At 44.9% G+C, this 24776-nt stretch overlaps 1 protein-coding gene across 1 annotated transcript in view; it reads right to left on the reverse strand.

Annotated features, from left to right (window-relative positions):
* Cyria (CYFIP related Rac1 interactor A) overlaps window positions 1-24776 on the reverse strand; it is a 98555-nt gene that overhangs the window by 22095 nt on the left and 51684 nt on the right. The window contains exon 3 of the mRNA XM_076833393.2: window positions 6398-6477. Coding sequence (XP_076689508.1) covers window positions 6398-6467 — 70 coding nt within the window. The 5' untranslated portion in view covers window positions 6468-6477. The remainder of the gene's footprint in view (window positions 1-6397; window positions 6478-24776) is intronic.

Raw genomic sequence — 24776 nt, forward strand, 5'->3', positions numbered from 1 at the left:
TGCTGCTCACCCCATGGTGACCAGGAAGCAGAGAGTGAGTGGGGAGGACAAGGCAAGAATAAGCACCCTTGCAGGGCATGGCCCCCATGACCCACTTCCTCTAGCCACACCCACCTGCCTATAGTTACCACCCAGTCAGTCCATTCAAACCGGGAGGAACTGAGTAGGTTACAACTCTCACAATCCAATCATTTCACATTGAAAAATTCTTGCATTTATAAAAGAGCTTTTGAGGGACACCTCATATCCAATTCATAACACACACGAAGGAATATTATTCAGTCTTAAAAACAAAGAAATTCTTGCCAACAATAATAGGAATGATGTTATGCTAACTGAAATAACCCAGTCACAGAAGGACACACACTGCTTGATCTCACAAAATGTATCTAAAAAGTGCAACTCATAAATGGAAAGTGTAAAAAGGTGGTTGCCAGAGACCTAGGGGAGGGGGAAATGGGGAGTTGCTAATTAACAGGTCTTAAGTTTCCTTGGTGCAAGATGAGTAAATTTTAGAAATCCTGTGTCCAATGTTTGCCTATAGTTAATAAAACTATTGTGCATTGAAAAATCTGATAAGAGGATAGATCTCATGGTAAGTGTTCTTGTCACAATTTTAAAAAAGGGAAAAAGCAATAAAGCAATCAAAATGTATCATATGAATTTGTTTCAACCCTGTGAAGTGGTTTCAATCTTCCATCTCATTTGGAAAAATTCAGGGAAATTTCAATATGTGTTATATATTAGATGATATAAAAGAACTAGTGTTAATTTTGTCAGGTGTAAATCTGAATCTATGCAATAAAATTTCATACTATTAAGATGTAAAAAAAAATCCACAAAGAATATTGCCCTCATACTAACAGAGAACAAGTTAGATAATCTACAAAATCTTTGTTATATTTAACCTACAAGAGAGCTGAGGTTGCAAAACACTGAATGAAATACAACCCAGACAGTAGGCAGACTGTCCTAGGAGATGAGCCCACAGGTACTTTCACATTTGGCAGAGAAGGGGCAGGGGTGGGAAGCTTTAATAAGTGGAGGCCACATGTTCTTCCAGTCTGAAGGATGTGTGCAAACGGGCCTGGAAGCTGAGCAGTCTGGGAGTCCTGGTAGAAAGGGAAGCTGTGTCTATCGGCCCGTGTTTTTCCACGGACCCTCACCCAAGGCTAACAAGATAAACTGAGAGCAGGAAGGAAGAGCACACACAGACAGTGCGGGTCCAGGGCCCTGGCTCTGCCTTGGGGGATCTCAGATCAATGATTCCACTCCTGGTGCCGCTTGAGCATGAAGCAGGGGCCACCTGCTCTGAGGGACAAGAGGAGCACTGAGGGAGAGGCCCTCTAAGGCTCAGGTGGCCAGAGCTGCTGTAGTAGCCCAAGCAGGAAAGTAAAGTCGTTCCTGTTGAGTTGAGGGAACAACTATCTGCAAGGCTCAGGGACAATCAATCTACTGCTTGTCTCTGCCCATCAGCCTATTCTAGATTTTTCAATGAACGTGGTCTTTGTGACAGGCTTCTTTCACTTAGCGTAGAATAGCACGCTGTAGCACTTCATTGCTTTTAGCTCAATAATATTACATTAAAAGGACGTATCTATCTCATTCTATTTGCCCATTTATCAGTTGATGGGCATTTACTTTGTTTTTAACTTTTTAAAATCTATTTTTCAGCTAATATAGATAATGCTATTATCATATACAAGTTTCTGTGTGGACAAATATTTTTATTTTTCTTGGGGGTTTATGCATAGGAGTGGAATAGCTGAGTCGTATGTTAACTTTATATTTAGACTTTGGAGGGAACTTCAGACTGTTTTCTGAAGCAGAAGTACCACTGTACTTTCTGACTAGCCAGTGTATCAGATTCTGATTTCTCCATGTCCTCACTGGCATGTTTTATCCTCTCCCTCGTGATGAGAACAATCCCAGTGGGTGTGCAGTCGTACCTCATCATTTGCATTTCTCCTCATGGCTAATGATAGTGAACATCTTTTCATGTGCTTATTGGACATTTGTTTGTCTTTGGAAAAATGTCTACTCAGATCTCAAAGGAATCTTTGATAGAGCAAATTGCTTACTGATTGGGGGGTGGGAAGCTTCTTTGAAGTGAGGTGCTTGTGCATAGATTTTAATCTACTTGAACTTCTATTGTCTCAGAGAGCCTCCACTCCAGGCTGTGGCTCTTAGAACTCCAAAGGTTTCTTGGAATGGCTCCCCTGTCCTAAACACTAGTGGGTAGGTGAATCAATCCAGGCATTAAATAAAGACAGGCCCCAAAGTGGCTGATCCGCAGAAGCACCTGGAAAGGTGGAGAAAAGCAGATTCTTTGGACTGGACCACAGAATCAGAATTCGGGGGTGAGGTTCAGGTAACTATATAAGAAGAGATCCACCAGATGTTTCCAATAATCATTTTGGCTTGGGAACCACTGGTGCCACTTCACTGGAGGGCCAGTGCTTTCACGTGGCGCATTGGGTGCCATCTTGGAGGGTCTGACTGGGCTCTTCAGCTATGATGGACATGCTTTCTCCTCACTCTGTCCCTCCAGTCACCATTCACCAGAGAGGCAGGGAGCCTTGCTTATCTCTGAGCCTTCAAAAGGAAGTAGAACAATGACCAGAATGTAGAGAAAGGAAAAGAAAAAAAAAAGTAGAGGTATAGAAAAAATAACAAAAAAGACGTTAAGTGTTGTGGAGAAATACAAGCCCAAGGTGCAGGAATAACTGCAAAGGTCAGCAGGAATTTAAATCAGATCTTTGCAACTCAAAAATCCAAGGACAGATGTGTCTAATTTTGTATTACGTTTTGACCCAACCTAATTATATCTATTTGACCCAGTTCAATTATATTCCATTGCTGACTTCAAAAAGAATATTCAATGCTCAAAGCAGAAGTGCCAAACTCATTTAAGCTGTCGCTACATGCTGTGCAGCCTCGTCCCCCTCTGCCCCTCACCCTTAACTCTTTCTCATGCACCCTTCATACACAAAGCCACACATCTTCCATCTGCTCTCCTGGGGGCCACCAGTGTCAGCTCACTGCCCATTTGATCATCCCCTTCATGCTCTGTCTTTTCTGACCACCTTGTAACACCTGAATTGTCTGCACGCCTCCTGAGCACGGTGTTCTCCTGTCTGCCTGCGCTGAGCTGGCTCTGAACCTTCTTCTCAAGACCAGCCTCTATTACCCAGGCTCACGTGTGCTCCACACCCCTGTTCCACACTGTTTAAGTGGTGGGTCACCAAACTGAGCGAGGCTCAGGCTCTGTCCTCAGGAATCTCAATTCAGTAAGTTGTCCCCTAATCTCTACAGTGTGGCCTCTTCCCAGGACCCTCTACCTACTCAAGCCTCCTCCCAGCATGAGCATGCCTAAAGTTCCCATCTGCTCACGTCTTGTCTGCTTCCTTGCTTTCCCACAGGATTTCCACTCTTCTCTTTGAAGAAGAGACCTGCAGCCTTCAGCTCCTCAGCTTGGCAACTGTACTCTCAGGGCCTAACTCAAGCTAGCCTTCCATTTCAGCCCCCAGTTCTTTCCAAAAGGCATTTGGGGGCTCTGTCTAAATTGGACTTCTTGTTGTTCTTCAAACATACCCTTCCTATCCCAGTCCCCATGCCTTTAATCACACTGTCCCATCTGTTGGAAGACTCCTCACCCCATCTGTGCCTTCAGAAAACAACTCATCTTCCGAAGCCTTTTCCAAATGCCACCTCTTAGAAGAGACCTCCTGGTCGTTCTGCAGCCTCCCATTAGTTGTGTGTTCTTTTTCCTTCTTGACTCCCATGGCATACTGGGTCTCTCTCCTTAGCTGGTCTTCACCTCTGTGCCTACAGCATTCCCCACTCTTGCCAGAGGCTTCATTAGACAGTGACTGTTCTCACTTAGCTCTGCGTCCCCAGTTGCATGGTTTATATGAATGGTCACAGCTACACCCAACATTCCTTTACTAGATTGACCTGAAATCTACAGACTCAAGGGAAAATCATGCCTGCAGCCCATCTTTCCTATCCCTCCAACTTATTTATTTTAGGATAAAAAATACCCAAATTAATATTTTTCCATGGGATGTCTTAGTTTGCGGATCCGTCTCTAATTAGGAATAGATTATGACGGCTGTGGACTTCCAGGAAGCTGCTAGTGATGAGCACTTAAAGAAGGAGGAGAGCTAAAGAGGCCTGTGTCCCCATTTCAGGTCCCTAATCAGCTTCCACGTGACTTCGGCCCAGTTAGTTATCTTCCCAGACTCTTGGCAGAATAAAGTTAATTTTTTCCTTGGGACTGATGAGAAAATAGACTTTTACACATTTTTCTAAATTTACAGTTTTATATTCTCCTTAAATCTTGTAACTCTAGCCTTAGTGGTGAGCCACCAGACGTGGGATCCCAGTCTATTCTTACTTCTCTTGAGGATATACAAATCTCCACAAACGGATGTTTTGTACCATGAACAGCATCGAAACTTGATTTCTAAATGCTGCATTTTGCCACCATGACCGTTCCTTAGATGAAATGTTCAGAAAATGCCCAGAGTACAAGAGTGAGCAGATCACAGTGCTTGGCTAGAAGGGAGGGAGCAGGGGCATAGTCCCTCTCAGTGCCACTTGCCTGCTCTACAAGTGGGGAGGGGATTCCTGAGGCAGAGTCTCAGAGCTCCAGGGACCACCAGTTGAAAACCCCTGCTTTCTCCCTGCAGCCTTTACATGTTTCATTTTAAATGTTTTTATAATTAGACTTGAAAAGAACTCAACACTGGTCTTTTTTTTTTTTTTTTTTTTGGTACTGGGGATTGAACTCAGGGGCACTCGAATTCAAAGAGCCACATCCCCAGCCCTATTTTGTATTTTATTTAGACACAGGGTCTCACTGAGTTGCTTGGCACCTTGCTTTTGCTGAGGCTGGCTTCGAACTTGTGATCCTCCTGTCTTAGCCTCCTGAGCTGCTGAGATTACAGGTGTGTGCCACTGTGCCCACCTGGCAACACTGGTCTTTATGGGAGTGTGTAAAGCCAGAGGTCCAAGAACAACCAAACAGGCAAGTGGGATCACTGACCTGTGGCAGGTGCATATGGAATTTAGGGCTTCCAGAAAGGCTACTCTGGGTGCTGATATGCCCCAGAGTTGCTAGTGAACAGAGTATTTCCTTGCTGTTTTTAGCCTTGGTGTGCTGAATCCAACAATGCTGAATGCACATGATAAGAAATGGATGGGTGCAATTAAAAATGTAAATAATAAAAAGGGCAGTAAGACTGTCCACAATTTGTTTTGTAAAAATTCTTTAAAGTTATTAATATATCATGAATGACTCATCCATCCATCCACCCATCCCAAGCCAAAGAGTAAGGACAACAATAAAAGACTGGGTGAAACCAGAAGAAACTGTAGGTGAACATAATCCAGATTATGTTTTCAGATATATGGGTTTTGGGGACACTTTTCCTTTTCAAGTAACCTTTTAAACACACCAAACATCGTGAAAAGATACACCTAAGGAGCTTTTACCTTTTGTTATAGTGCCCCTTGGAAATGTTTTCTAGCACTTAATAAGTCTGTTTAATCTATATGTAAGGAGGTTTAATCTAAACGTAAGGAAGCTCCAACTATTTTCATTAGTATTGATCAAATGCTTGAAAAATCAAAACTTAAAGTAGATTAAAGCACAACAATGTTAATACTGAAGAAGAGACATTCAATTGTGCTTGCTATTATGGAATTATAATTTTAAAAGTGGGTAACGCAAGTCAAAGGCAGAAACTTGAGATAAATTGGAATAACCATTAACATTTGCACATGTATACCATCAATAAAATAAACTAAGAATCTGTCGTTATTCTGTCATGATTGTTAACAATTTTTACCTGAGGGAAAAAAATAATGCTTTTGATAAAATAGACATCAACTTTTTGCATAAAATGTTTATCCCAAATCCTAAAATAATTTTATATAGTCAAAAAATCCATAAAGAACAGATGGATATGACTAACAAAAAATAATCTGTAAGCCTTATTTATGATATTGATCACTTTTTTCTTTCACTTCCAGTGATATTTGTTTTATATTACTCTACATAAATTAATATGCTTACTTTTTTGGACTATGACACAGTAATTCATACCAAGTTTTAGAAAAGGTGCATGATGATTTATGCTACGCCTGTAAAAGCTCATCACTTCTAAAATCAAAGAAAACCAAGGACATTCTAAAAATGTTTTCTACTAGGCTTCCAAAAAACAGGAAGAAAGAGAAATAAACTGATTTTAGAAATGATTTCAGAAAGAAATGCAGAATACCAGTTGGATTTGGTTTAAGTATCATATAAAATCTTACTGTTAATCTCCTTACCAACAAGCTATAAAAAGTGAAAAGTTTCCATTATTATGCTATAATTTTTGGAACTTACTTTCAAAATCCAGGAAAAAATGAGGATAGTTTTCAATTTCTCTGGTAAGGACTTTGAGCAGGTTTCCCATCCCAGCAAACCTAGAAAGGCAACACAAAAACAAATCACTTAGAAATATAAAAAAATAGACCTTTAGCTACCTCTGAAGACCAAAAAGAAGGCACCTCCATTCCTGAAGATAAGTAAATCATTCCTGAATTCGTTACAGATAAACATCTCCCAGGTGCTGTATCTCCAAAACATAGGTACATCTGGCCTAAACCATGTGACAGTGATTAAAAAAAAAAAATGTGTCATAATGTCTCTCAGGAGAATACACTTGCACCTTGTATCTCTTTCACTACATATAAAAAAAATTAAACAGAATATCCTATTAAAAGAATTAGGTATTTCAATTTTAGGAAGTAGAACTTTGTGTATTCGGCACAATGCTTCCTTTCCCCTTCACTGATCCTCTGAATCCTCACAGTTAATACTCCAGCTCTGCCTCATTTGTATTTGCATGGACATTTACATTGTTGGGGAACATACCATGTCAATGGATAAGCATAAAAAAGAGGGTATTTCTAAAATATCTGTCTAGAAAGGTAAGTTTCTTAAAATTCATGGGAAACAATTCAGAAAACACAGACTAGGGGTTCCAGGGACTTGCCAGTAGGTATAAGAGAAAAAGCTTCTCAGAATGTAACTATAGACAAATCAAAGGTCTCATAATGGGACATTTCAAAGGTAAAGAGACTGGACACTTAATGAAAAGTAAAAATTAAAAGGCTAATATCCAAAACTTACCAATGAAGTAGCAGTCTAAGACATTTAAAAAGTGTTTCAAATCAATAGAGAAATAGAAATTTGTTACGTATTTTGGGGGGAACTGGATATTGAGCCCAGGGGTGTTTTACCCCTGAGCTATATCCCTAGCCCTTATGGTGATTTTTAAACAGCAAAATTTCCACTATTCTTAGATGTAGACATTAAACTGTCGTCTACACCTCTCCAGACTAAACTTACCCTTTCATTCACTCATTCATTCAACACATGTTTTTGGAGCAACCTGCAGGCACTAGGTCTGAGCTACTTAGAAAGTAATCTTCTAACTCTGCTATAAGTGAACCCTTGTGACTTCCATACCCATTTTTTGAAGGATCAATATAAAAAAATCATGGCCAGTGAACTGCTGGGTTGCAATTTTGTATGCTTATGGCTTCTGAGAGTAATAATGTTGATATGGAATTTTTTTAAAAATACACCACTACATGACAAAGATGTATCAAGAGAAAAATGGACTTAAAAGATGACTATGTGTGAGAAGATGCAGCAAATATAATCTGGCCTCCATGCTCTTCCACTGAGAAACCACTCACGCATCTGCAGACCTCCCTCATGGGAGAACCTACTAACACAAAATCAGAAAAGAGACCATTTAGAGAGTCTATTCCTCGCCACAAGGCCTCATCCTAATCCCAGCTCTGCTTCCTGCTACCTCTAACCATGGAGGGCAAGCCACTTCATTCCTGTGATCCTCAAGTTCCTTACCTTGAAAAGTATCTATTGCACCATGTTGTGAGGATTAATGAAATGATAATGCAAAATGCTTAGTGCAACACTTAGACAAAATGTTAAAAAAAAAAGAGTTATAAGCTCTTGCTACAGAATGACAATAAGAGTTGCCATCATCATCATCATCATCGACCTGATTATCCTAACAGCCTTCACATACTTATTTAGGATGTTCCTATGGAAGGTGTATTTGATAGACTGTATGTGACTCCAGGGAAGATAGGATCAATGGGGAAATAAGGAGAAAGGTCTTCATTCAATGTCTAGCCATTAGAATTGCCCGAATATTGAGTAATTTGCCTTATGAAACACTGTGCTTTTTCTCACTGGTGATGTCTATGATGTCTATGTCTATGTCTATGATGCTATCATCCCTGAATGATGCTATAAAAATGACTCATGTGTTGGGGAAAAGGCTGGACTAGATATGTCCTAGACCTCGCCTTCCTTGAGGTGCATGACTACCTGGGCTTGCACATGGGTGTGCATGTGTGTGCAATGGAAAACAAGCACCATATTTCCCTCTTCCAAAAGGTCTTCCCTATCCCGTTGTCATTCTTCCTTTCTCTCCTGCTTTTATGCACATTTCCTTTGCAGATATTTTTGAGCAAAGCCCCGTGTGAAGTGGGTTCTGCCAAACTGAACGGCTGCAGCTGACCCAGACCGTTCCTCCACTGGGCAGCATTCATGAGTCCCCTGCCTCTCTAGGGAAGAATAGTGCCAGTTTAATGAGCAATTCGAGATCAAACCTGCGGACCCTTCTTGTGGGAAGATGATTCCACCATTTAGCAGAAGCCCTGGCTTACATATGTAATGACTTAATGGAAGAAAAATGTTCTTGATTTCCTTATTTCTGTGCTATGTATGTGTCACAAGACACTTTGGTGAATTTAGCTCTCTTGTCAAATTCTGTCCTGGGCATGATTTTAGCGTTCAAGTAGCTGGGTGGGAAATAGGCCAAGCCTTTGAAGTTGTAACAGACGGAAACAAACATACGTAAAAATGCATCCAAGTATTAGCTATAGAATTTTCTCTCTACAAAAGGCTGAGTTGACTGGCTAATATGGGCAAATAATCTGGAGCTTGACTCTAGCCTTAACCATGTTCAGTCTCCTGGAATGCCCAGGATCCTAGATGTGTCATCTATCAGAACATCCACAACAATGGCTGTGGGGACCTGTGTACTGTTAGGTGTTAGGGGTCAGGTCTAGTCCTATGAAGCCTAGAAAACATGCCTTCAAACCCAATGAAAGGTCAGTACAGAAGCATTTCCTTCCATCTCCTTTATGGCAAAGGAATTTGATATCCATGCTCTCTGCAAGGGTGAGAAGCATTCAAGGGAGTTTCTTCTGGTACAGGGAGGCCTTCAAAGTAAGTTGTAAAAGGGGAAGAATAGCAGAATAGTAAGATGAGAAGAGAGAGGAAAGCATATGTGACCTACAGGTTATCTGGGTCATTTTCTGGGGATGGTGTATCAATTTGGATCTGAGCTTCCAGGTAGTCGAAGCAAAGGAGAAAATAGCTGGTCTCTTTCAAGGTTCGGTGTTCAGAACACAAACATCAGCAGGTTACACTGGGGAAGTACATGGCCATGGTTAAGAGTCAAGACAAAAACCCATCTCCAGTTAGGAGCAGAGGAAGTTGTGTCTGAGCACGAGCTGAATCACAGAGATCCTGTGGGCACAGCAGTGGTTTCCCAGCTGAACAGTGGCAGAGTGGGCTGCCTGGCAGTCCAGAGTGGTCTCTGAAATGCTGGGGACTCTGGCTTCAATGTACTATCAGTAGCTTCCTGGCTACCCTCCGACTGTGACCTGTGCTCATCTGTCCTAGGTAGGTCAGCTCCTTGCCACCCTTCTATGTGCTGTGGGGACTTACGTCAGACGGCACACAGCAGTCGAGCCAGAATTCTGAGTGCCCACGAAGACCTTAACCCAGGTCTCATAAGACAATGGCAATTCTTACCAGTTTCATAGGTAAAGAAGCTGCTCCAGTAAGTTCAAAGGTCTCCCCAATGACAAAAGAGGGACAGGAAGACCATTTGAAGGAGAGAAGTATGGCAAAAAAAGTAGATGCAAAGACAGTAAAATACAATAGAATTCATAAAGGAGGAGGTGAGAGGTGTCACGGGCTTGTTTACTAATTGACACTAGTATGTTGCTCACATAGTAACAGTCAAGTTTCCTTTCACCACACACGTGCACACGTATGTGCAACACACACACACACAGACTCCTCTGTCACCATGCAAAATCATCCCTAGTGAAGTTCTAGTTAAGTTCTCCCTGGAACTGATGCAGTCACAGTGTTGTCCCTGATGTTCCAAGATCTAAATTTCCTCCTGTCGGGAGGGTGTGACTCAGACCAGGACAGAGTACAAGGCCTTGGTCACCAGGTGAAGAGACAGGAAAAGATGCACCAGTTGGGTAGGTACACAAGGGGAAATGAGGCACTGAACAGAGTCTCTTGGTCCCCCTTGCCTGGGCTGCTCCCTGTTTGGAGAACAACACTGGGAGGTGGTCCTCTTATCAATGGCCACTTGGGATGGCCTTTTGCTCTCAGAGCTGCCGGTTTTTCCCCAGGCCCAGAACTCTCTGGACACCAGCCCTTCTCCACCAAAGTGAAGGTGCACAGACATCTGGGTCCTTGGGCTCTGGCAAGATGGCTTCAGAAATTAGCTGGGCCTCTTTTCCCACGGCACTGCAGCCTAGACTTACCCATAAAGATGAACACACAGTCTTGAGAATCTAAAGCATAAAGCAGGTCAGAATAACAAGACCAACTAAGGATCCAAAATCTGTGTACTGTCAGGAGCAGATGGGCAGGATCATAAAGAGGACTGCTTGAAAGAGCCCACAAATATGAGGTGCAATCTAACTCCCCGCTGTTCCTGAGCAAGTCATTTTGGCTGTGAATCTTGAGTTCCTTATCCATACAACAGGATTAGAACATTATTTCATCTGCATCAAACTCTTGCAAAGACTGAACAAACGCTATACGAGCTCCATGTATTCTGTAAACTGCTGTCGAATACCAGCTGTAATTACTCAACACTGAAACATACCTGACAGTTTAAGATATTCAGGAAATCAAGGAAATACATGCAACATCCCCAGAACCATATCATCTGCAGTTTTTCAATCTTTCATGTTGGCTCTGCCAAGATCCATAATCCTTTATGTGTGTCTCTTTCATACCAAGCTATAATCAGGTAAGTACCGACAGGTGTTAGTACCTGAAAGAGATTTTTCTACATGCCAGACAGTGTATTTTAGTTATATTTTTAATTTCAGCCTCAAAATATGCATAAGAGAAAGATATATTGTTAAGTGATTACAGAATTTAGACTCATTAAAATTAAGTATAGAAGTTAATTGGAAAACACAAATCCATTTGAAAGGAAACTAGATTTTCAGAAAAACAATATTTGCACAAGTTTGTAACGATTAGAGGTCAGGATATTCAGATAATAAGATACCCCAAGTGTAAACAATGCTTCTAAAAATATGAATATTGAGGTGATTCTATTGTAATGTTCAAAAAATCACAAAAAAACTAATCAAAGTGGCTCATGAAATTTTTAACCAAATAACTGTTTATATGTGCCCATTTCATAACTCTAGCATCACATTTAAGGAAAATACAATCGCCTAGCGAAGAAAACCTAATCAAAGTGGCTCATGAAATGTGTCTATTGAAAAGAAATGAAAACCGGGAACAGTGGCGCGTGCCTGTAATCCCAGAGGCTTGGGAGACTGAGGCAGGAGGATCACAAATTCAAAGCCAGTCTCAGCAACTCAGTCCTAAGCCACTCAGCATGACCCTGTATTGAAATAAAATATAAAAAAGGGCTGGGGATGTGGCTTCGTGGTTAAGCGCCCCCTGGGTTCAATTCCTGGTAGAAAGAAAGGAAGGAAGGAAATACCAAAGGACAAGGGCTGACAGCCAACCTTCTAAAGGGACTGGGGCTGCCCGAGGGGAGCCACGGTCTCGGTCTCAGGGCTCAGCTGAGGTACACTGACTGTAGGAGCCAGCACAGCACTATTTTGAGAACGGAATCTATCTGGAAGCACAGAATACCTCCTAAAACACAGTAAGTGCTCAAAGGTGTCCACTGAATGTCAGCATGTGAGAATGACAGCGTGTACCTAGTACCCGTGAAATACCAGAGTGGGGAGAGTGGCCGCTGTCACATTATGTATGAGAGACAGGCTCATCGGTGCTTTATCGAGGGCCCACTGTGCGCCTGGCAACACTTCTGGGCTTCCCCACGCTTCATTTCCTTCAAGTAGTGATGATTATCTTCACAGTGGAGCAGCAGGAGATTCAGAGTGGTCGACCACTCTCCAAAGATCACAAGAGAGTGGAAGAGAGTCCCAGTGACATTGAAAGGTGGGGAACTCACAGTCTATGCTCTGTTCTGCACAGGAGGGGACCTGGAGCTCCAGAGCCCCCATCTGGGCGTGTCAGAGAGCCGGTGGTCTTCCCAAAGGCATGCAGGACGTTGCGTTGTTGGATGGATCAGCTCACTCTTCTGGGGAGAATCTTAGAGCTTCCGTCAGATCCTAAAGGTGTGCTCTTCATGAGCACGCTCAGGGCAGGTACAGGGAAGTGTGTGTCACTGAATTCAGAAAAGAGGAGACTGCAGAAGTCTGAAGTGAAGGATGCTGGGAGCTTGGGTGGGCTGAGCAAGCGCCTGCAGCTGGGGGAGATGAGAAGTGAGAAGGAAGCGAGGCCAGGGCCTGGGCAGGTGCCCCAAAGCAGGTTTATTTCTCCAGGCTGTAACATTATTTCCAAACAGGACTTTAATTTTGTTTTTCTTTTCCAGAGGCCAGACGGAGGGTGTTTCTCTCGTCACTTTAGGCTGCCGGCACGACTCTGCCAAGGGAGGCACCCGTCTTCACAGGGTGACACTTTTGGACGTACTCGGGGTATTTCCTGTGACCACTGCTTTGGCTCTCGGCTCAAAGGCACATGTACGGGACAGGCTGTTGCACTACTGGGTGAAAAACTGACTCCAAAAAAAAATCATCCTCTGCTAATATTTCCAATTTCCAAAAAGAGGAGAGAATTAATATCCCTCCCCCACATACACTATTTGAACTTATCTATTTATTTTGCATTGAAAAAAATGAAATGATACTAACAGCTGCATTCCCCGAGCATAAAGCCAAATGAAAGCAACCAGGCCTTGTTTAAAAAAGATGTGAGAGTAGTTTGTAGGGAAGGTTTTGTTTTCTGTGAACAAGATACAACAAAGGACACAAGCTCAGTGTGCAGAGCAATGTGAATAATTACCTTTGCCCGGGCACACCAAGATTTCGGTGATCAGTTTTCATGATTAAAGATCTTATAGAAACACCCAGAAGATTTATTTATTTATTTTTTAGCTATGACTAAGTGGAAGAAGAATTCCTAAGTCAACACCACCTTCTTCTACAACAAAGAACAGAAAGTAAGAAAATAAATAAAATAGTACCCCTACTAGGTTTTGTTTTCTAATATTTTTTCTTAAGGTCCAAGATGACAATCTCAATCCCTCTATCAGAAGGGGTCAGTTTGTTAGCTTTTTCCTTCAGCAAGTACCTTCCAGATCCTAGGATAGTTAGTGTCCCTGGTGCAAGAACTTTTAGAAAGCAGACTTGGATTATTTATAACTCAACATTTTGGGGATTAAGAAAGACTAGTTCAATCAACTTTTTTCCTTGACAATGCATTATATAAACAATAATAACATACATTTGTAATATCACATCTTTGCTAAAAATGTGTGGGCCACGTTTATCCTCAACATAAGCATGTATTGTGGGTAGGGGAGGTTTTATCAGACCCATTTACAGACAGGAGCTCCATGATCAAGTATAGTAACTGCCCTTCCCTAGGTCTTCCAGATGGCTCCTGGACTCCTGATCTGTAGTCTGAGAGCACCCCCACATTTCATCAGAATGCACCCCACAGCAGAGGAACTAGAAGACTCTTTTTAAAGCTTTAATTTATAAAAACAAAAACAAAACACACAAATACTGGTCCATGGACCTGCAGCACACTACAGCCAAGGAATCAGAGAGACATGTGTTGGCTCTCAGAGCCACACTGACCCTACTGACATATCAAATCCATCTTTAAGACATAAAGCCACTGTCTCAGCTGGGCACAGTGGTACAGGGCTGTGATCACAGTGGCTCAGGAGGATCATGAGTTCAAAGCCAGCCTCAGCAACTCAGCAAGGTGCTCAGTAACTCAGTGAGACTCTGTCTCTAAATAAAATATAAAACAGGGCTGGGGATGTGGCTCATTGGTTAAGTGCCCCTGGGTTCAATCCTCTCTACCCCCCCACCAAAAAAAAAAAAAAAAATAACAAACCATTGTCTCTGGAGGGTCTCTGCTCCCTGGCAGGAGGCTTTGGCTGGAGCTTGCCAACACAGGGTGCCCAGGCTCCAGCAAGTGCAGCCCCCTGCTGGTTACTAGCGGTTGTGCACCCTTCTCTCACCTTGGGTTGTATCACCCCAATCCAGACCCCAGCAGAGCCTACCCATGTTGTTGCAACAACAGCTTGCAGACGGCCTTCCTGACCCAGTCCTGTCACTCTCCCACTCATTCCATGCTGCTGGCAACACCATCTTTCTAAACATAAAATTGATTCCTTTCCTAAAACGCTCCCCGATGCCTGCAGGGTCTGTACATGCAAAGTCACACCCTGGGCACAGAAAGCCTGTCCTCTGCTCACCTTTTGTCCCTACTTTCTCTCCACCTATCCCTGCCTCGTCCACTCTGGACACACCTTGCACTTCCCTCACTGCCTCCTTAGGGCCACAGGACCTTTGAACATGTGGCTTCTTCTGCCTAATACTCTCCGTGACCTGCAGGCCACAGTAACGACACCATCCCATGTATTATCATATTTTAATGTTCACAACAACGATACGAAATAGGAACTGTCAGTATTTTATTTTTAGAGACAGAGTTAATCTTAGAGATTTAGAACCTTGCTGATGCTGATACAGGATAGAGCAGGGCCTGACCTCTCAGCACCAGCAACCACCCTCCCCACATGTTCCTCCAAGTATGGCTGTGGAAGTCCCGAAAGAACCTCATGAGATCTCCCTAGTCTTTTGCTCCATTCCAACAAAAACAAAGCCCACCCCTGTTTATTTAACACACAGGGTGTACTCTGCGATGGCATCCGTCAGAAAATAACGTAATTACAGGCTGGCCCCTATGTCTCCCTGGACGTGGGGTCCTGCTGTTTACACCTCATTGCATCTGTAGCACTAAGAGCAGGGCCTCATCTGTAGTAAGCACTGGGAGAGAAATCCTGAAGACTTCTCTGTCCGGTGGTTCCCAAGCACCAGTCCAAAGCAAATGAGAAAAACAATGGCTTCCTCATGAATCTTAGAAAGTTAAAGGTGGCCAGCCACTTCTATGTTACAGTGTTGTCCTTTATCTTACAGAGTGAGGCCGATGGTTATATCCAAAGTCCCCAAAGTCTACTTGGAAATTTGACTGGCTTATGGAATCCAGAAGTTGAGGAAATAATTGTACAGTCAGTGACCTGCCCAGGGTTGGAGGCAGAGCTGAGTGGGCCGTGGGTTCTTCTCTCCCAGATGAGTGCACCTGTGACCTGCTCACCTAGCTCTGTCATAAGTCGAATCTCCTAACTACAAGGGGGCTCCACAATTTGCTAAGGATCAGGAAACAATACCTCACGGTACGTGTGACACTTGGACATGTTGAGTGCGTTTGCTGCTGGAGAACAAGTGACTCTCTGGCCTTCCCCACACCCCTGTCTCTCACCCCTCTTTCCCTCCTGAAGTGAAGGAAGGGGCTTTCTCTCAAGATCCCCCTCTACCTAGGGCCAGGTCTGCCAGAGGATTAACTTGCAGGAAGGAAGACTAGAGTGGACCCCCAGCCTCGGGGAATGCTATTCTGTCCTTCAGGCCCATTTATCTCCCATGAAAATCATTTACTCCTTCTCCAAAATGCCCTACAGCCCCCACTTCCTGCTCCTCTGTGAAGAGGGCACTGAAGCTCAAATACCTGGTCATTCTCTGAGTTCCACACACGTGTGCCTCGGGGGCACCTGCCTGGTAGTAAGTTTGTGTGCCTTTTCTCCTGTTGGTCTGTGCATTGCTGGCTCATTGCCGTCCCAAACCTTGAGAGCTGGAGAAACCCTCCTACTTCCCCAGCAGATCAGAGAAAAGCAGTCCAGTCTGGGTTTCAGGCAAGTTTCTGGGGACTGCATGTGATCTGGGGAGAGTGATGACACCAATGTACTGAGGCTGATAGACAAGATTCAGGGTTGGAGTGATCATGAGAGGAAGCCTCTATGGTGGCCGCTGTCAGTGACACTCCCCATACTGTTCTGGAAGGTCAAGGACACCTCTGGTTCCTCCCATGAACCATTAGCTTGCTTGCATCCTGCATGTTGTCCCCACAGAAAGGGACCCAGCTGACAAATAATATCCACACGGCTCAGGGATACTTCCTCCTGGTACCTGCAGAACCCACTTAGACAACCTTTACACTACCTGTTTTGAATTAGAAGCAAACCAAGTTACCAGCTTCTAGTTAACCGTGAGTCTATGTTGTATAGGATGGAAAATAAGCAGTTTTTAAGAAAACGCTTCTCAATTAAAAGAAAGTCGCACTTAAAAATGAGGCCACTAGCTGCTTTTTGGTGTTGGGGTCGGGGTGGGACAGACCAATGGAATGAAGCAGCTTATCTTCTCAATTCCAGGACATGGACTTTACTGAACCAGATTAGCAATATTAAGTAGCTGGGTGGGCTGCAAGGCCCGTCCTCATCTGCCACTTTTGTGATGAAGTTATGAGGTTTTCTGTTCCGTTGTCCAATGTGTTGTCAAGAATCCAAAGACGATTTCATTCCAAGATGAAGGAGGGAAACTGCAGTGGAGTGAGTCTATTAAGCACTTTCATCTGACAATAAAAATGAGTTAATGGCTCAAATGTGTTTTCAAAATGTTTTAACACCACAAGCAATGGCACTCAAATGGGAAAACGCTTTGAATATTCTCATCGATCATTAATACCACAGTATCCCTCAGAAGGGCTTGGTGTTCTCTGTGGAATACAAGCTGCTGGAGTCCAGTTGTAAGGTAATCCATGGGAATTCTCCAAAAAAACACCGAGAGACCATTATGGAATTGAACAATTAAGTGCAGGTTTTAAAATAGCCCTTTCAATATCTGAGTTCAGTTTTTCTAAAATAGACTATTACCTCATCATAGCTAATTTTCCCATAGACACCAACATTACAGCAGCAAAAAGTCTCCACGAAATGAGGGCAAATTAGGTTCCTTTTTCAGGGAAGGAAAGTCAACGTGTCCCTCAATTTCAAATGCCGGAGTATGGAAGCAATCAGGCTGGGCTGGGCTCCGGAGCAGCCCACCACCGAGAAATTCTGAGTGAATTTGTTCACTTTCACTTGTGAAATCCTGAGGACACTGCTTGGAATGCCTGTTGCTTACCTAGGAGGCTGACGGTCCCCACACACCCCGGCCGGTCCTGCTGAACTGCCAAGGGAAAGAGATGCCCAGGCAGAGCAAGGGGCCCAGAGACCAGGCGCCTGTTTAGGAAATGCCGTTCGCCCCCTGTGTTATGTTGGGCAGGAGGCTCAGGCTGTCTTGGATGGATGAGCTTCAGTCTAGACGATGGCAGGGCACCCTTGAAGCCACCTAGGGCTTGGGCTGCTCGGAAGCCAGTGAACAGGATGACAGACTGCCCGCTCTTGTGACAAAAAACTCTTTCTTCTTTCTCAGTATTTTACGAAAATGAGTCAGGACCCTCTTTCTGGGAGAGCGGACCTGCAAGAGGGGCCTCACCAGACCCTCCCCAGATGAGATGCCTGCTCACCTGTCTCCTGCCCATCTCCCCGCAGGTGCTGCCCTCGGTCTCCACTTCCTCCAACAGCCTTCACATGTCCGGGGTTTCTTTCTTAACCCCTTCTCACCCTCTCTGGCAACACCCTCCTGTCTCCAAATTCTACCCATCTGCGGAGGATTTTGCAAACCAACTGTCCTCAGCTGCAGGCCCACACCGCCGATGAATTCCCAATAGGCACAGCGATTTGGGGGTGGCCCTAACACTCTCGCTTTCCACCCTCCCCAGTGTGACAAAAGGCATTCGCATTCATCTGATTATATCACCCAGGAGCCTGGGCACCATCGGCTTCATCTTCTGGATGATTCCCCCAGTGAGCCCTCTCAGTGTAACACCCCCCGCCTCCACGCCTCCTCCTCTCTGGGCCTTCTCCCTCCTGCAGTCATTCCTTATTGTCAGTACCCTCCTGCCTCTCTCGATTCCCACCTGGGACAATTTAGGCCCCTCAGATCATTCATCAGGATCAGGACGTACTGGAATTTCATGTATGAAATAAATGCTGGTGAATTAAGCCTCTTCCGTTCCTGTTATCTTACAATACGGTTTTTACAATGTTCTCTCCTTCTCTCTGCCTGGCTGCTGCACCATCAGCAGCTGCTGCTTACATCTGTTCTTCCAGTTCCTCTGCCTCCACCCACAGTTCTCTGTCAGGCGGTGAAATATGACCCAGGTTAAGGCACCAGGAGCTCAGGTACAGCTGGAAGGCATCCTGAGAAGGAAAGGCCCCCTGAGGAGTCCAGAAGCCCTTGGGCCACAGCCTGACCTGCCCTTGGCTTTCAGATGCCTGGTTTTCTTAAACGCGGGCCCACCTGAGCACCACAGGCATCTTTGGAATTGACATGTGAACACATTAGGGAATTAGTTCCTAGTTTAGATGTATTTGGGAAATGTGGGATGTCAAAATTCTGTAAGCATTAAAAAAAAAAAAAAAAAAAAACAAATTACCAAAAGCCATTTTACACGCTAAAATCCTGAAGAATTTGAGGCCAAGGGAAGTTGGCATGCTCCATTAAATCTGCAGCTTCAAGCATGTCCAAAGTGCCCAAACTCACTTGAAATCCCAGAGACAGGTGTGGCTCTGCCTTTGTTCCCAGTCTCTGAAGGAACAGTCGCTTTGGTTTCAAACTACGTTCACTGCAAATAAACCTAATGTTTTAAAGCAGAAGCCCTGGCTGGAGGCCCCAGGTCCGCTGTGAAGATCCTGGACCTCAGCCTGGGATAAGAAGATGGTCACAGGGACAGTTTGCTGTAGGATGCCCGGAGCTGCCTGGGTGCTGGGCTGCTCCTGAGTCAGACCCTCAGGGCGGGAGCCCATGGAGTCAGCAGGGCAGAAGGAAGACATGCTTTGGTATTGGGGTATTCAAGGCTGTAAAGTCTGGCCTGATGCTCCCTTTCAAGTTACCAGGATGCTGCTGAAGCTCCTCTGTACTTCAGACAGACCGCAGACCTGCCAGCGCCTCCGCCTCCTTCCTGCTTCCACCTCCTTCCTGCTTCCACTTTCTCACTGGTGTCTCCTTGGCCTGGAATACCCTTTCTCCCTCTGCCCGCGGATGGCCTGTCTGCCTTTCAACAAAACCAAATAGCATTTCCTCCCTAGAACCTCCTTCCCGACCCCTGGGAATAATTAACAGCCTTTTCTGCTGCCGATTCTTTGAAGAGCTATGTCTTACTCATTTACAGAATGTCACCAATTCAGCTACTCCCTTCCCCACCCCACCCAAGCTCCCAGCGCAGAGCCAAATCTCTTCATTAATGTGGTCTGAAATGGAACCCAGGTCTGGATAAACGGCCACTGCCCAGCAGTGGCCACAAAGATGTCAACTACAAACTGAGAAAAACAGGTGTGGATAAGAACAGGTGAAGAAAATAAGCCCGTCCCCAAATCTAAGCATTTTTTCTGAGAGCTTTGACCCTTTTGTTTTAGGATCCTACACTACTTTTATCAGCCTTCTGATAAAAACACATACACATGCCGACTGATACATTTTCTGGAGGTGCAATAAAGACCCTGAAGTCTAGGAATGGAAATCCCTCATGTAACCTAAAATCATGAATTTCAGTTCATAGGCAGCCACGTCAAAGGAGGAGGGTGTGGCTCATGGAGTCCACCACACCAAAAGAAAGAAAAGGAATCATTTAGTGGAAACAGCATAGCGTTGGGGGCCTTGAAAGAGTCATTCTACCCTTCAGAATCTAAGTTTTCCTTGTTGGTAAAACACAAATCATAATACTTCCATTTCCGTTGTTAATAATTCAGAGGATGTATGTAAAAAGTACCCAGGGTGGTATCTGGTGTGCGGCAGGATCCTCACACCCATTACTAGGTAACACTACTTACTTGCGCCCCCTGCCTGGCCTTTAAAAAACTGCAGTCATTTTCCTTTGAGCAGTATATTCTGCACTGTGGCTTTGGAGTGGGGGAAGAAAGCCCAAGCAAACCACCACGTCAGTGAAGACGGGAAGCTGGGTGCCCAACAGCTGCTGTGGGCTCCTTCACATGGCTATTAATCATACAAGAGCTCATTTATGACAAACACAAGTCACTCCCTTTGCATGACAAGGAGCAGGGGTCCACAGAGCCCCATTATCCAAAAAAAAAAAAAAACAGAGCATTGTGGGCGACATGGGAGAAGCCGAGTGCACACACACAAGCAGACATTGTAAGGCTGTTTGCACAACCCCGTCGTGCTCCTCGCGGATTTCCTGCCAAGGAGACATTCAGATCTCATGGAGTCGGGTGCAGACATTTGCTCATTCAACATGGCTTCAGGCAGTGGGGCTGCAGAAACCCAGTGCATAATGCCCTCTGCTGGCCATCTCTAGAACTTCATGCCCAGGACACTGATGACAAAGCACTCAAGATTCCAGGCTCAAACTTTGTAGAGTGCAATGTGGTAGGAAGGCCTTATGTGGTCTAGAAACCCTATTAGCTTTGGGACCTTGGGCAAGTCATCTCAGATTTTCATTTCCAGATGGGAGTCTACAGCACTCATTTGACTGATCAAATACAGAGCGTGCCTGCCCCTTGGCCAGGTGGGCTGAATGCCAGCACATACCATTTTCTGCTTGCTTCCAGTAGGTGGGCATTGTCAGAGTTCCTCTGGAACCAGGAAAGGCCGCCAACAAGTGCCCATTGGTACTGTGTTCAGGGCAGCAGGTGTTTAGAGCTGACCCAAGATCGCATCTCCCTGGTGCCATCTCCCTCACTGTTGTCATCTCGGCTTTAGACGTGTGTGTCACTGCTGTGTGTTGGCACAGGCAGCATCACGTGTTCCTGCGTGCACAGTTCCTCCTGGCATCTGACAGGCTTCACCTCACAACAGGCTCAACTTGAGGCTGCAGGTGAGCTGGTAGAAATGCCCAGACAAGCTGCATGTTTTCAATCGGAGTAAAGGCCTCTCCATTGATCGTAACCGAGCTGTGATCTGGCTGCCGATATTCAGCACAGCCACCTCACCCCCAATCTATAGTTCTCTTTTTGATCTCTATCACCATTGATTTATGTAACCACTCAACTTCTAGAACAGGGCCTGACACATAGGAGGAACTCCACATACACATGTGTACACACACACAGTGTGGAATAATTGAAAACTCAGAAAGACACCGTGGCCACCTATAACACCCCCTCTTTAATCAGAACAGGTTTCCTCCTCCATCTCCCAGGAAAGAGGAGGTTCTGAGGTCCTCCTGATATGATGGGTGTGCTCTCGCTCTCTCTCGTACTCTCTCTCTCTCTCTCTCTCACTGTTCTAAGGACACCTCTAGCATCGTGTGGGATCCAGCGCCAGTGTGGTCTGAGCAGCAGGCCTTCATGGTCTTCCATCTGGACACTGCATCTCCACTGGTGCTACCCAAGATGGTGCTGAGAGTTTTGGCAGACAGAGCACACTGCTCATATATATTGAGCTACAGCCAAAAAAACATGGAATCGAATGAGTACTGATCCTTTACTTAGCTGGATAATACCAACAGCTTCCATGGAGTGTGCATGTGTTCTGTGGCGGACACTGGGCTAAACATCTCAGATATTGTCAAATTCAACCCACAAATCAACCCCCCAAGTGCATGCACTGTTCTTACTAACACAAGCTGAGTAAGTTGCCAGTAAGTTGCTCATGCTTCTGAGTAAGTCCCCAGAAGAATGGGGACTAGAACACAGAAAACCCACATTCTAAGCCACCAGGCTTATTTGCTTATCTGGTACTCCAAAGCCATTAGTAGAGGCTTTCACAAACAGAAAACAGAACTCATGGCTGTGGCCTCGAGTCAGGGCAGGAGGGCGGTGCTGCAGCAGTCACCCTGTGGAACCACTAAGCAGCTGGGCCTTGAGCTGTGCAGCCCTGAGTCAGGTTTCTAAGGGCAAATTGGTGCAGGTGACGCTGGGGAGAGCTCCCTAGATGAGTGAGAACAGGATCCAGCATTTAAAAAAAAAAGTAACAGGAGGCTCATGTGGACAAGAATGAAGAGAAGTGGTGGATCCAGGGGAAGGGAAATACGCAGCCAGCAGGCCAGTCCTCACGAGGGGCAGTGTACAGCCATAAACAGAAGGTGTGCTGGGGAGGCGCAGCAAAGGAAGAAAAAGTCAGAAAATATTGGCTATTGATTATCTAGGAACTTGCAGCCCAGTAAGCAGGAGCCGAGAGCCTATGGCATATAAATGGGGCTTGGCCCTTGGGCAGGTCAGAAAAGGTTCTTGTGTGGCCCTGGCCTGAGGGACACAGAAGTCACCAGTGGTTATGACACTAGCAAGTGCCAGAGTCACAAGCTCTGCGTGGAAGCCCCATTTCAGCTGCTTGCTTGCTGTGAGACCTTGAGGAAGGTCATTCTCCAGCCCTGAGTTTTATCTTTATCAGCTGTAACCCAACAGCACCAGGTTGATCAAGGAAACACTCCCTGTTCCAACAAGCCATGGTTTTATCCAAGGAGAATGTCAAGAATTCCCAAGTTTGAATTCAGGCCTCCTGATGTTAGACCTTGAGCTAAGTTAATGCGGAACGCGATGCCCACTGGGTTGAAGAAACAGAACTGCACACCAGCAGTCCTTCCACGGGGCACCTGTGGACTTGTTTCCAGAAACCCCCTGGATTTCTAGTGTGAGAGAGTCACAGCGCCTCTGAGGGTACCGTATTATGTCAAAATGAGCCATGCCGTCATCCCAGAGTGCCAGAGTTGATCTCTGTGAAGAAGTGGTAATTCAGAAATCGTGTGGAATGGATAAACTGCTCTCAAGAGAAGTTGCTCTAAAGTCCTTTTATCCATTTAGAACAAAATGTCACGAGAAGTCTGCCGTGCTCACCACAAGTCATTTCCGTGTATTCAACACAGCAGGCCCAATACCTGGACAGCCTGGCTTAAACTATACCCAAAGGTCTCCTGTGCTCCTTCTGTAACTCGTTTTCTTTCCCGTTGGAATTCTGGAAGCAAATGAGGACTTGTCACGTTCCCAGGCCCAGGAGTTCAAACTAGGTCTCACAGAAAGTGAAACAACATCCAACTGTCACATTAAGGCACTGGCTTGAGGACAGTTTCCAAATACTGAAGCCATGTGCATTGGCTTTTACAAAAATTCCATGAAACTAAAAAAAAATTATATATATATATATATATATATATATATATATATATATATATATATATATTTTAAAGGGGGTGCTGGGGTTGTGGCTCAGTGGTAGAGCACTTGCCTAGCATGTGTGAGGCCCTAGGTTTGATCCTCGCATCACATAAAAATAAATAAAATAAAGATATTGTGTCTAACTACTATATATATATATGACTGAATTGTGCTATTAATAAATATTCCAAGGCTTTGGAAATCCATCAAACATTGCCCAAGGAATGGAAGATTATAGTTGGAAGAAGTCATAAATTTTATCAAAAATTCTAGAAATTATAAGTCTAATTTTAAAAAAATCATTCTGAACTGGCTCTGCTCTGTTATAGATCTCGTATTTCACCTCACATTTAATTCATCCATCTGATCCTTGCTTCCACCCAATCCCAACACCCCTCCTTGCCCTTTCATTTCTACCCAAGGCAGACCTGACCTCTTATTTCTTAAGACCCCAGCACATGGCATATTATCCTGTATATATTTCTATAAAAAATACAGAATATCCACAGGCACATTGAGTGCAGGTCTTAATCAGATAATCCACCCTCCATTCCTAACATGATGCTTGACACAGTCTAGAAAGCTGTTGGACAGCTGCTGTACACACCTGCTCTTCACAGAGATACAGCTACACGAACCATGGTCCCTGTGGCCTGGGAGCACCAGCTGGTAAGAGCAAGAAGCCATGTTCAAAGACCACTGTGACGGGCAGCTCCAGAGTGGACCGCAGCCTCGGCCAAGGCAGAGTGTTTGGGGAAAGGGGTGCAGAAGAGGAGGAGACACATCTGGGCTGGAATGATCTGGAGAGGTTTCATGCAGAGAGGAGCTGTGGGTCGGATGGAGGAGAGGGAGATGCTCCTATAAACGCCTGCCATCCATGAAGCCCAAGAGCTTCGAGGAGGAGTCACAGGCCCTTCCCTTTGGCTCTGCTGGGATCTCACACTGGGTGGGGCAGATGGAGATGAGGGTCCTTGGAACAACAGCTGAGGCAGGCTGGGCGGTGAGACCTGTTGGCAGATGGTCTTCTGGTGAGGATGAAGTGTCCGGACCAGTTTTCCCATGTGGCTATTAAACCTCTTCTGAGGAGATCACTGCCAGGCCCTGATGCCTGTCCCAGCTCTGCCCTCTGTCCTCTGGGGTCAGTCCCACAGTCCTCTCTCACAGCACATTCCCACGTTCCCAGCCACTCCTGCTTTCCTGCCTGATTCTCCTTCTAGAAGGACAGGGACTGGGATGGGACAGGAACTGGGACTCCACTACATCGGTGTCCGCAGCAGGCTGTCCAGGGAATGTGTTTTGGGACAAATT

The sequence above is a fragment of the Callospermophilus lateralis genome, chromosome 14 (assembly GCF_048772815.1).
Source record: "Callospermophilus lateralis isolate mCalLat2 chromosome 14, mCalLat2.hap1, whole genome shotgun sequence".
In the NCBI taxonomy this organism is placed as follows: Eukaryota; Metazoa; Chordata; class Mammalia; order Rodentia; family Sciuridae; genus Callospermophilus; species Callospermophilus lateralis.